At 38.9% G+C, this 13,816-nt stretch overlaps 1 protein-coding gene across 6 annotated transcripts in view; it reads right to left on the bottom strand.

The window, feature by feature from the left end:
• RALGAPA2 (Ral GTPase activating protein catalytic subunit alpha 2) overlaps positions 1–13,816 on the bottom strand; it is a 323,002-nt gene that overhangs the window by 264,825 nt on the left and 44,361 nt on the right. For all 6 annotated transcript variants that reach the window (XM_060610992.3, XM_060611000.3, XM_060611012.3 and 3 more), the window contains exon 4: positions 842–899. In XM_060610992.3, the coding sequence (XP_060466975.1) occupies positions 842–899 (58 nt within the window). The remainder of the gene's footprint in view (positions 1–841; positions 900–13,816) is intronic.

Here is a 13,816-nt window from a genome sequence, read left to right as displayed (position 1 = left end):
ATAGCAACTAGAAGTCTTCTAAGGCAGACAGACCAAACCAGATACTCTTTAAACAGAAAGGTTCACCATCAATATCACAAATTATGCCAGCTATGCCATGAATATTAAGTTGAGAGGAAATGTTTGATGTCAAGAGCTGCACAGAAAGGGCAGCCGTGGTAACTTGGCTATATTGCAAGTTCCCTCCTGCTGCCACACACTAACGTATTCAAACACAATAGCTCTGATCAATGATAAAGTCATGAAGAACAAGATATTTTTGTAAGAAAAAAATGAAGTCACTTAAGAAAAATCCTCCAGATCAAATGTTTCTCAAACAATTTTTATCCACAGGAATCCCCTTGGGCTCTTGTTACAGACTGCAGACTGTCTTGAGACCTGGTTGAGTGTCGACTTTGGCTTCGGTCATGATCTCACAGTTTGTGGGTTCAAGCCCCGCATCAGACTCTGCTGTCAGGATCCTCTGTCTCCCTCTCTCTCTGCCCTTTCCCCACTTGTGCTCTCTCTCTCTCAAAAGTAAATAAACATTTAAAAAAATGCTGACTGTGATTGGCAGGTCTGGCTGGGGCCGGACATTCTGCATTTTCTAACAAGCTCTCACTTGAGGCTGATGCTACAGATCTATGAACCATTCTTTTTAAATAGCACTTTTAGAGCAGGGATAGATATTATATTTTCCTCCAAAGTCCAGAGTGGACTTGTCTTGCTTTTGACCAACATATCCTTGTTAGCATTCTTTGTTATAACCTAATCTTGATGGTGCTAGTTATATAAAACATTACTAAAAATTTGACTGGAAAAAAAATCCATATGATTTTAAAAATCTTTAAATTGTTCTTACCTATACTCTGGTAATGCCATCGAAAGAAAATTCGTTCAGGTAGAAACTGCAGTATTTTCTATAAAACAAATTTAAAAACTGATAAGATAAAGAGAACATAAACTACACATTTCATGATAGTACTATGTGTGAAAAGTATATACATAGTTCAGAAAAGAAAACAGAAAGAAAACAAATGATTTATAATAATGTAAATAGCACACTTGACCCTGTAGCCCATGGGACAGTGTCTTACTTGCCCCAGGCAACCTTCTTTACCTGAGTACCTTAAAGACATCACTGTCCCGAGTTTAATTCTTCCTAAAAGAAAACAAGGAAAAGAAGGGGGGAAAAAACCTAAAATGATAATTTTATCTTAATTAAATCATAGCCATTGCTTAAGAATTAAAAGAATAATTTCTCAAATGCTAGATGCCCCAGGTTTCTGCTTTTTGGCCTTCAATTTCCCGTTTGCATTATCATTACTAGTCTCTGGATACAGACCAGAGTTGCGAAGAAATATGAACAACAAAGAAGAGAAGACCTTGAACATTCATTCAGTGAAATAACAAAATGAAATTGCTGCCAAGAATTTCTTGAAATTAATAGCTAAGAGTAAGTTTCAGATTGCAGACAGGACTTCCACCTCCTTCGCCGCAAACACTGGAAGGTACGATAAAGAATGAATTTATGACATACAAGAGTATTTGGCTAATAAAAGCAAATCCCTCCCCAAGACCCAAAGGACCTTTTTCTTTTTTCCCCACTCTAAAGTAAATTTTGGCAAGTTACTGTTGGATCATAAGATTCCTTGTACTTTATTTGCAACCACCTTTTTAAGAAATGTAGAAATTAAAAAAAACAGTCAAAATATTTTCTTGTTATTGAAAGATATCACTATTTTACCACGAAAAATCTTCTTTCTAGGTTATCTAAGCTAATATTCTAACATTTTAAAAGACGAAGGTAAAAAATTTATATCCAGATCTCCCGAATAAGTGTATTTCCAGGCAGCTAATAAACTACCTCCTCCATCTAAACCTGCCTGGGGTTTTGTTTTGTTTCGTTTTCTTATCTTAACTTTCCAAGTGGGTCAATAACATACATGTATCGCATCATTCGTTCTCAGGTGACGACAGTAAATGTATAAGAACGTCTACTGAGAAAAGGCACAACAGGTAAACTTGCATCAAACGCAGGTGATTCCAAATGGCACAGACTTCACACTCGGCCTGGATGCTTTTCCACTCACAGCCTGGCACCGATGGCACCACCTCACCATCCGGCTCTCACTGCAAGCGTCACCTCCCCATAGAGGTTTTTCTGGCGTTCCTTCTAGAAGAGCCTGGCTCCCTCCCCACTGCTCTGATGCTTTCTCTACTGCCCGTTCTGTCCTCTTCATAGCCCTCATCCCTCACTGAAGTCTTCTTCAAGTTCACTCATTTGAAGGCAGTATTTCTTCTACCAGAGTGTAAGCCCTGCAAGCGCAAGAACACCTTTGTCTTTTCCTCTTAAGTATACCCAGCACCTAGAGCATGGCTGGCACATAGCATGTGCTCAATAAATACTCAGTAGAAGAATTCTGCATTCATTTTATTTGTAAAACCATGAGTTTTACAGGTCATCCTGACCTTTGCTTTGTCCCTTTGTTCACGTTAACATAAAATGTACCTTTGTACTCCTTATATGTCATTGACTGATGACCGATATTTACGTTAAAATGTATGGGCAGTTTTTAAACCCTGAACTTAGTAAAGAAAACTCAAAGAATCAAAGCTGTATGATTTAAAAGAATTTTTCAAACTCTGACAAACATAAATAAAAAAATATAAATATATTTAGTTATGGTATTTCTTACAAATTCTTCATACCACACATCTACACGGATGAAAATGCTATAAAACTATATCGAAGACCATTTCTGATTATATATATTAAAAGCTGTATGTGGCTGACCACATGGCTGACAATCACTGACACGAGCTCTCTCCTACATTTCCACTTTTGACTTCCTCTAGAACATGTTGACTTGGTATTTCTTAAGTCCATAACTCTAAAGTGTATCCTATATCCTGTTTTATTCTGTATTAATGCGGACATACTCCCAAACACACTTACACACACACACAAACACACACACACACACACACACACACAATGGACAATCAAATCCCATTTAGTGAAAAATATCTACACACTTGATACCAAGCTTGGTGTCTGAAATGCAAAAATAAGTTCATATTCATAAAATACTTAGTTCTTCCTTCTAAGGGTTTTGTGATTAGTGGGCAAGAGAGATGATAAAGAAAATATCATTCAAGAGGAAAAGAAAAAAGCCCAATAGGAGTTTGTATGAGGAGGTGTAGAGGTGAGGGGGAAAGCACCTCATCTCAGAACCTTCACAGAATGGTTCCAGAAAAAAGGGATGCTTGAGCTGAGACTTGTAGGATTAATTAAATTAGCCTAGTGGAGAAAAGGAATAGAAGGAAGAGCATGTGTGAAGGCTAAGAGGCAAAAACAGCTTGATATCTGAAAAGAACAGCAGCAGTTAGAGGGTCTACTTGGTTAGTAGGTAGATGAGGATGGGAGGAGAAGGAACTGGAGAGATAGGTGAGGCCATGATCTCATGAAGCACTGAACAGGTTCAGTCCCTGAACAAGTTCCAGCTGGGGGGGGGGGGATTTAAGATGACTGAGACGAGAGGCAGAGACATCAATGAAGAGGCAATGGTAACATTTCAGAGAAGGAATGAAATAGCCTGGACAAAGCTCAGCACGGTAAAGAGGAGATGCATATAATAATGATATTTGAAGGTAAAACTGTTGAGCTGGCAGTCAGACAGAGTAGTTGTGGTGAATGGAGTACTCAAGAAGGATTTCCTAGTGGCTCAGTATGGCAATACCCCTATCTAAGACATCAAATCCAGAAGGAATCCCAGAATTGAAACATGTCCAATTTGGTTCTGGACATCCTGGAATTGGAGGCGTCAACAGACTTCTTAGAGGAGATGTTCTAGGCAATTAGATATATATGGGTCTGGAAGGCAGAAGCAGGACTTGGGTGGTAACAGAATATAGGCAACAGCTGAAGATATGTATGCATAAGGTCCCTCCGAGAGGGCTTAAAATGACAGAAGATGAGACCCTAGAGACATCAGTGCATTGAAGCTCTCTGAAGACAGGAAGGATGAAGAAGGTATAGCAGAAGCTAGAGACATGTGTGCACAGGTCAAAAAAGAAATTTTTGATGTGCCAAGTGTTTGCACATTTATTTATTTTAAAGATTAAAAATACTTATGACTATTTATATGCACAACTAGTTAGAAAAAGTTAAGGATGATGGAAAATATAAGAAACTGATTGCCACCTAACAAAATAACTTCAGTATCAAACCAAGTAAACTCAATGTTATCTGTTGCTCGAAGAACCCATAACCTTCGTCAGCCAGACACCAAACACCAGGCAGGATGGATCAATCTATACATTGCGCAAAGGCAAGTAAATGGCTCTTTGGGGGGAAAAAATAAAAGCAGGTCTTCCCCTTGCAATATATATCAACGTGCGTATAAGATGAATAATACACAAAAGGAAGTAAGTGTATCAACTGGGTTATCTGTTAAGATCCACTATATTAAAAGGGAATCAGAAGTAAATATATCAGTTCTCTATGGAATATTTTAAAAGAACCCATGCAAACACTGTCCTACCAACAAAATGTAAACCTGAACATGCCCAGGAGCTACAGACAAGGCCACAGACAGGAGTGAGAACCCAGAGAGCTGTCTACAAGTTATAGGAAAACATCACAAGCAAAGAGGTTTGTGTGAGAAAATCAACAACTCTGGATCTGAAAATAAAGATCAGGGTCTCAGCAGTCTATTGCCAACCCAAAAGAGCCGCTCTATAGCCCAGAAAAAGTACGACCTGGGGATGGGCTACAAGTCTCCAGACGGAAGAGAGAAACAAGGCTTCCATTTACATCTTAGTTTTACGGTTCAAACTCAAACTTTCCCTTCACGAAAAAAATGTATTACAGGGGTGTCTGGGTGGCTCACTCAGTTAAGTGTCCCAACTTTGGCTCAGGTCATGATCTCATGGTTTGTGAGTTCAAGCCTTGCGTCAGGCTCTGTGCTGACAGTTCGGAGCCTGGAGCCTGCTTCAGATTCTGTGTCTCCCTCTCTCTCTGCCCTCCCCCCACTCATCTTCTGTCTCTGTCTCTCTCAAAAATAATAAACATTGAAAAAAAGTTTAAAAAAATGTATTACAAAGGCTAATTCAGCATGTTTGATAACAGATGAATAACACTCGTTGCAGGTGGAGTTCTCTGGGAGATGAATGCTGTGGTGGAGTTAGCAGTGCCCTGGTTTACTGGAAAAGTAACATCTGTGCAAGGGAAATGAAGCAGTAGGAGGGGGCAGGGAGCCTCAGACCACCATACAGAGCTGAAAGTATCTGCCAGCCTAGCAGAAGCTCCAGAGCAAAGATGGCACATTAGAGGGGCCATGTGTGCCTGAAAATGGCGAGGTCCTTGTACCACCACCTTGCTCCGTCACTGGCTGGGCATCATGATGAGAAGAGAGCGACTGTGGTTGGAGAGCTGAAGGCACTTACAGCCTCGGGCTGCCAGCTGGCCCTACTCCTTGCAGCTAGGTAGCAAATTCTTTCTTGAAGGGTGATGTGAGCTGCACATCACTCTGTCAGCCACAATAATCTTCCAATTATTAATTAGAATATTCTCATCATATTAAGAGGCTGAAGTACTAAGAGCACTGAACCCTATTTCAGGGGCATCCTGTCTGCTGGCATTGTTTCTCGTCAATGGGCTGCCGCCACACATAGACCAAAGCCTCGGTCCATTGAATGCTTCCTGTCCTTGTTCTGCCTCCTCCTGTGTAGCTCACTCTTCCTGAGGGAATGGCACGGCAAGGACTCAGTGTCCTACTTCCTCGTGCATTCTCTGCCAAGGGTACTGGGCGCCCTGGCTGCATTCTGAGATCATCTTCTGATCCCATTCTGCCACTTGATTTCAAAACGTCGTATAGAAGATGCTGAGAAAATTACCCCACAGATTCAGGATAGATCTTATATTGGGCTATACAAATGCTTGGCATGCCTGTTCTTCAGACCTTTACTTTTAGTCAGGAAATTCAGCACTGAATCACGCTTTTCAGCTTTCCAAAATACTTACCCTATCTCCTTAAGTTTCTTTTCTTACTGTGCAATAGAGAAAAATGTCTTTTTACTATAAAGAAAATAAAAAATGCAGTGGGATGATGTGTATCTAGATGGTTGGATACTGTCAGTAGGCCACTAGTAGTCTCCAACTTGTTCTGAGGTCAGGTCTATCATCATCACCACTTCTGGATAAAAGTTTTCAGATTTATAAAATGGATGGACTTTAAAGACACTCAAAAATAAACTCGGTAAGGTTTGGATATGAAACACCATGCCCCAATCTGAGCTACTAAAAACATTCCAAAATGGACAGAATCTTACACAACCACTCAAAGGTTGAAACATCACCTACACTGATGCTTCTTTTTGTACCCAAATATTGCCAGGACCATTTTTTATGCATTAAAGTCTCTGAAGTCAATAAAAATAAAGCCCCACATGACCATCTGTGTCTAAATGCTAAGCCTGTCCCTCAGAAAGTACCAGATGAAGCCTACCTTTACTGAGGCAATTATGGCATTTCTACTGCAGCTGATATTCTAAGCTACACTACTGTGAATGCCACATAAGCTATTGACATCTTGTTTGTAGTTTCACTGGAGAGTAAAATAAAAAAAAATTTCAAGAAAGCCACACAGTGTGAATAAATATTACTTTTCTGAAAAACACATGACTCTGTTTAATGCTCAGTGCTCAGCTGCATCTATATGGTAATCCATTATAGCACACTTGAAATCAAAATTAGGTATTACTACTGATCAGCACATCAGGGAATCTGTCATTCTTTTAACTGATTATCCATAGTTCTTTTTTCTTCAGAACCTACTGCATGACCGGGAATAATGCGAAATGTAAGCTGGAGTTCATACAGGATGCTATAGTATACTTTAAAACTGCTGATCTTCATTTAATTTGTATGGGAAACATTTTTTCCCCAAATTATTACCAGATGATTGCAACATATCCCAGTAGATTCACACTTGATTTCAATTCCACTTAGAAAGGTAGGGCGGTGAAGAATGAGGACAAGATAACATCCTAACTCACGTGAGGTAATCTACCAAAACAATGACCAACTAAACCTGTTATGTCCAGAAGTAGGGAACACGAGCTGCAACTCTCCCTGAAACTAGCCACATGACACAAGGGTGCAAGGTAAAGGAAGTGTTAACTATGGAAAAAATAGGGAGTTTTATCTAAAAGAACATAAGTCTTAGTTCCTTGACCTTTTGAGTAATAAATGAGAAGAAAACTTCTGACATCTGGGCAGATGAGTTTAATGGAAATACCATGAAGGCCACAAGGACAGTCTGGTTTCAGAAGGACCCATGGGAAGGGGAGGAGGAGGCTGGTGGCATGGTCACTTCCAGGTAGACCTACAGAGAGGACAACTTATTCTTCAGCTGTCATGGGCCTAGCCATGCATCTCTTACTGACAATGACTCAGCTTTCTGGTGTAGACAAAATATGTACATTGATCTCTGGGTGTCAACACTTGTTTCAGAACTAAAATTTAAGAGAAATGAGTTAAAATAAGGAACTGCATAATGTTAAATATAAGATAGCTACATTGTTAGCTTTCTTTAGCAATTCCTTCTCCTTCTCCTTCTATGGCAATCCCTTCCAGAACAGTACACTATCTACCTAATCACTAGCCATGCTGTTACTGAGCAAGGAAAGCACAGTTCCATCTTGTTACATCCTCTTCAGTCTTTAAAACTGAAGTGAACCATCACCTCTTCAAAAGGGCCCACATTAACCTTATCTCTCACCACACCCCTCACCAGCATGCTTCCCAGTTAGACAAACACAGGACCTACCCTACCATTCGGTGCTAGATTCCTTGCTAGAAGGGACCCTCTATTAGCCATCTTGTATCCCCAACCTCAAGAACAGCACTTGGCATGTCATGTTTCCTAATAAGCACTGCATGCACAGAGAGAGGGATGAGTGAAAAATTAAAAAAGAGCAAGACAACGGGAATTCTAATTTTAGTTCATGTGTACAGGCAGACACAAGGAAATGTTCTAGTTTAAGGAAGGTGCTCATACTCTAACACAGTAGAAACACAGAACCTCGCAAGTAGGCACTTGATAAAGATAAGAAAGCATGGGGGGAGCTTGGGTGGCTCAGATGGTTAAGCATCTGACTTTGGCTCAGGTTATGATCTCACAGTTGGTGAGTTTGAAGCTCTGTGTCGGGCTCTGCGCTGACAGCTCAGAGCCTGCAGCCTGTTTCGGATTCTGTTTCTCCCTCTCTGCCCGTCTCCTGCTCTCTCTCTCTCTCTCAAAAATAAATAAACATTAAAAAAAAATGTAAAGGGTGCCTGAGTGGCTCAGTTGGTTGAGCATCTAACTTCCACTCTGGTCATGACCTCACAGTTCATGGGTTCGAGCCCCATGTCAGGTTCTGTGCTGACAGCTCAGAGCCTGAAGCCTGCTTCGGATTCTGTGTTTCCCTCTCTCTCTGCCCCTCCCCTGATGATGCTCTGTCCGTCTCTGTTTCTCAAAAATAAATAAACGTTAAAATTTTTTTTAATTAAGAAAAAGATATAACAAAGCATGGAATTGTGTTTCCAAACATTATAGGAAACCTTAATGCTTGATTAGGTCATCACTTGAGAGGCAATACTTTTCTCAGCTAAGGAGAAAATGAATAAATATATTTCAAAAGAGAGACTAAAATACAAGACAAAGACCCCTGAAGGAAATATGGGATGTAATAATGGAGGGACATCTAATTTCTCTCTCCTGTATTTTAGAATTCAACCAATATTAAAATGTTGAAAGCCACATTAAGCAATTAAAACCCAGAAAGGGTAAAGGATCCTATCCAACAAGCAAAACACTTAGAGGAATTGCTGCTTAAAGCACAGATGAACCTGCACGGAATCATGTGGGGTGGAGGTGGTGCCCCTCCTGTGAGGGCAGAACACACCAGAATATGCAATGAAGGAGGAGATCATCCTAGAGAAATATGGAAACTCCTCCTTCTGAAAGAGATTTTCTGAAACAGGGTAATTGTTTTAGAATTTCTGAGTCATGTTCTTAAAAGATCCAAGAGGACCCTGAATTTTTTTTTAAGACCTAGGAAAATAAAGAAAACGATGACACACAAATAAGTAACATTCTGAAATGAGGAAATATTACATGAAGATGAAAATACGGAAAGCATGAATCTAGAGTCTGCCACAGAGACCCCCACTGCAACCCTGTGTATCACAAGGCCTCCCAGGAACTAAATAGGTTGAACAGAGAGAAACAGCTAGACAGAGCACATTAAAAGTTGTAAATTCAATATATAACTAAAATTCCTACACAAATCCAAAAAATCAGAATATCCACAGAGGAACAAAAGTCAGGCTAATCTCAGTCTTTTTCTCTGCAACATTAACTCCAGAAGACAGTGCAGTCCATGGCTCATTGTAGGCCAAGGCAAGTAGAATGCACCCCAGAATATACACCCATATGGAGAACAGAAGCCCCAAAGTAGACCAGGTGCCATGGTAAAGATAGCTAGAGTAAACAAACTACAGCTATTTTAAAAAGCAAACAAATCCAGAGTTTTGAGGGAAAAAAAGAGTACAATTTGGAAAGTATATATACAGCTATATATGTTTGAAGCTAGAAGAAAAAATATTATAGACCTGGAAGTGTACCAGCTGCATATCCCCTCTTCAACATACTAAGAAAATTCACATTCTGGAAAATTCACATTCCAGCAAATACAGAGATTAAACAATCCAAAAACAAAGATGCAGGGGTATAAACACTGTGACAGTGAGCTATATTTATATAATTGGAGTTAATATGGTTATGAAAAGTAGAGTAAATCCTCAAAATGATTAACATAAGAGAAATAACATTCTAAAAGTATTATATATAAAAAAATCTGGATACAAAATACTTAAAATAGCTGATAAGTGAGAAGTACAAAAGATATATGTGGTTAAAGTAAAAGAAGGGGGCTATCATCAAATACTGTTGTTTTTTATTAATATGAATAATTACAAGAAAGAAAGTTTTAATACTATTTTATTAATTTAAGGATAATTATTGGAATGACAGAAAATAGAAAGTATATTTTATAATCACAAAGTATATTCCATGAAGTGAAAGTGACCTCTTTCCCAAAAAACAAAAGTAGAAGAAAAACCAAAAATGTTGATTTTCACACACAAAAAAATATCATAAATACGAACAGGTTAAATTCCTCTACCAAAGACCAAGTCAATCAGAACTGGCTTTCAAACACAGAAAGATTAACAATAAAATACAAAAAACAACATATCAGGCATGCATAGGTACAAACACACAGCAAAGCAGTATCAATATCAAGTGAAAAGGCTTTAAGGGGGACAAAGGGAATCATTTCAAATAGATTAAAAGTGTAATTCACAATTTAAGGATAATATGAAACTTTATGCAACCAATAACATAGCATGAAAATAAAACAAATGCAGAAACTGAGAGATTTAATACACTTATAATAGGAGATTTTAATGCACTCTATCTTTGCAAGATATAACAGGCAATACAGTGCAATACAACATCTTTGAATATAGTTAAGAGTTGTTTCATAGATAGATGCAGAGAGGCAAGTCTGTAGAATCACTTCATAGATTCTAACATTCATGAAAATTTATTAAAAGTTATTTTTCTAAACCATGTGAATAAAACCATCAAAGTAGGAGTTGCACAAGTCACAAGAAAACTCAATGCATTGCAAGCCCACCTTTGAGAGTTTAAACTTAAAAAAAATTGCAAGTACTTGAGGGATTTTAAAACATTCTTTTGGCAACACTCAGGTTAAAAAAAACCCATATAATTATAGACTAAAGATTATCAACAACGTGAATGCTGTAGAACAAAAACTGGTCAAAGCTGAAAGAGGCAAATCTGTATAGGTATGCCTACAAAAAAAAACACTTCTAAATTTTAAACTCAAAAGGTTGAAAAAAGGTGATTTTAGGAAGAAATCAATTTTTTTTTATAGTAAGTTTTGTAAGAATGAAAACATCTCCAAGCACTGCAAATCAGTGCAGGTAATTAAAACAAATACCTTCTAAATCAAACATTTATTTGACTCATTAGTAAGTATTCTTAAGTGCCCCTTTTGTGCCAGGTACCATGTGAGGGCTCAGAAATAAAGTGATATAGGAAACTGTTCCTGCTCAAAAAGTGACAGCCCTAAAGGGTAAAGGCAAGAACATCAGGGATGTCAGTACGTGCACAAGGGAGTGAGTACAGACAGGGCACACTTCCAAAGGGAGATCACCCTTGAACTGAATCCTGAAGGATACACAGGAGTACGCCAGGCAGTGGAGGGCATTTTTAGGCAGACTAAGCAACAGCAGGAAAAAACAAAAACAAAAACAAAAGCAAACCCTGCTGCTTTGTTGCCAGTGGGAACAAAAGTAAGGCGAGTAACAAGGAATGGAGAGAGGTAGAGGCCAGATCAGGAAGGGCCTTGAACATCAGGGGAGTTCAAACTTCATCTTAAAGGCCAAGGGAACCAGAATTACATTATACAAACAGCATTCCAGGTGTGAGAGGGAGACACAAGGGGCAGAGATCATAGACCAAAAGACTAGTTAGTTAACCAGGATACTCAAGTAGGAGAGAAGATTGAAACTCTGAACAAAGGCTGAAGTAGTTATAGGAAAAAGAGGGTATTCAAGAGCACCAGCATGAGATGTACAGAACCATGGAGTAAGAAAAGTATTATTGATATTGATCAAAATAGACAGCTACCGATAGGAAAGCATTTTCATCGGGTACTGAAAATGCAAATTCAAAAACTTAGAAGTGTAGGCACTTGATAGATTGTTAAGAGGTTATTTTTTTTTTACTTTGTTTAAGATCATGCAAAGGTCTAATATCTTTTTAAAGAAAACCAAACTGCACTAGACTCTTTGCTTTTAATGAGAGAATATCCAGAGACCTTCACAAATCCCCAAATTAGTACCATATAGCGGCACTGGGTGGCTCAGTTAAGCATCTCACTTTGGATGTCGGCTCAGGTCATAATCTCACAGTTTGTGAGTTTGAGCCGCATGTCAAGCTCCATGCTGATGGTGCAGAGCCGGCTTGAGATTCTCTCTCTCTCGGCCCCAACCCTGATTATATGCTCTCTCTCTCTCTCTCTCTCTCAAAAAAAAAAAAAAAAGTAGCACATAATTCTACCCACAATATATAGTTTTGCTCTGAGTGAAGCACTCACTAAAACAGATTCTAAAGGAGTCTTCTTTTCACACAAGGATCTTACATGGGAGATCTCAGTCACAAACAATTACTCCATACTTTTCTTCAGTTCATATAAGATTCTATTTTCTGGCTAAAAACTGCACTTTTCAGGTCTCTTTGATTTTGGTACCAGCACAGCTGGTTGGCTGTGTCATATTTTCATAAGGTGAAAAAAAAAAAAAAAAATCACTTCCAAAGAGTTTAGAAGTAAGTTATGAGTAGAGAATTAACAAAGCCTCAGTGAGATGCCACCTTGTGGTTTCTGCCATCCCCAAAACTTAAAGAATTTAAAAAGCTTGTCTCAACACAATTAGAAAGTGTCGCAGACCTGCAGTCGGCTCAGGACGGGCCACTCCAACAAGTTCACTCAGTGAATGCCCAAGAACAGCTGGTGCATGGCCCACTTCCAGGCAGATTCCCCTTTCAACCTGCCCAGTGTCACAAGCACATCAAACACTAGGTGTCACTCTACAATAGCCGCCACACCACATATCCAAACAAAACAAGACAGAAAATTTACAGCATGTGTTTGTACAACTCTCTCCTAAATTTATAAAAAAGAAACCAACTCATTCAAATTATGTTAACACATTAATTCCAATCAATCTAAAGGGAGAGAAAAAGCTCTTTATATATCTTCTGCTGTTCTAACAATAAGTACAACATGCTGGAGTTCTATTGTGAATTTTCCATATATTTAGCCCTGATGCTGTTTCTACTATCTGCCCTTAAAGGGTTCTTGGAAGCATTTGCTAGTGCTGCCTTCCAGGGGACCTGTTTCTGAGGGTATCAGTTACCAATGAGTCCAGCAGCACACTATGTGAGAGAGGCCAGAATGCCAGGAAACTCAGGGCATCTGGATTGCAACAGATAATCACCAGAATGTAATTTCAGACTTCCACAAACATGTCTCCAGTTTCCCTTCCCCAAGGTGAATTGAGTAATTCAGTATATCCTGTTGGGTCAATCCCAAGTTTCTCACCTGTAAGTCTCAAGGCGTAAGGAAAACTGTAGTCTTAAATATTAAATTTAGAAGTTAAAACATCCACTGAAAATGGCTTTCAACTTAGACACTTGCAGTCCAATTCAAATTATTACCATGCTGTAATAAAATAATCAAATTTTAACCTCAAGAATCTCCAGAAGGGACTTTATATGTATATTTTGTTTGCATCTTCCCATTTGCAGAGATCATAAACATCTCATGATTCAAAGCAGACACCAGTATAACCAGAGGCTATAGGAATGAAAGGCCTGGGCTGTATGTTAATTATTATTCCTCCAGTATCCATTATAGGGCACAGAGCTGAGGAGTGATTTCTGAGCTAATGCATCACTACCAGCAACACGTGAGACAAATGAGAAAAGGCACAACTGGCCATCCAGGCCTCTTCTGTAATGTGATCCCTGCAGGGGGGCCTCAAGGAATATTGTGAAGCAGATCACACTATGCTGTAACAATACTGCTATCATCCGGAGCTGTTCCCAACCAAGGGCTCAACATTAATAAAAACAAGTATGACTAACGTTAACAAGCCAGAACAATTACATACCTACCTGTATTATCATTTAAAATA

This window comes from Panthera onca, chromosome A3, assembly GCF_046562875.1.
Source record: "Panthera onca isolate mPanOnc1 chromosome A3, mPanOnc1 haplotype 2, whole genome shotgun sequence".
Lineage (NCBI taxonomy): Eukaryota > Metazoa > Chordata > Mammalia > Carnivora > Felidae > Panthera > Panthera onca.
This window is presented reverse-complemented; position numbering and strand designations above follow the sequence as displayed.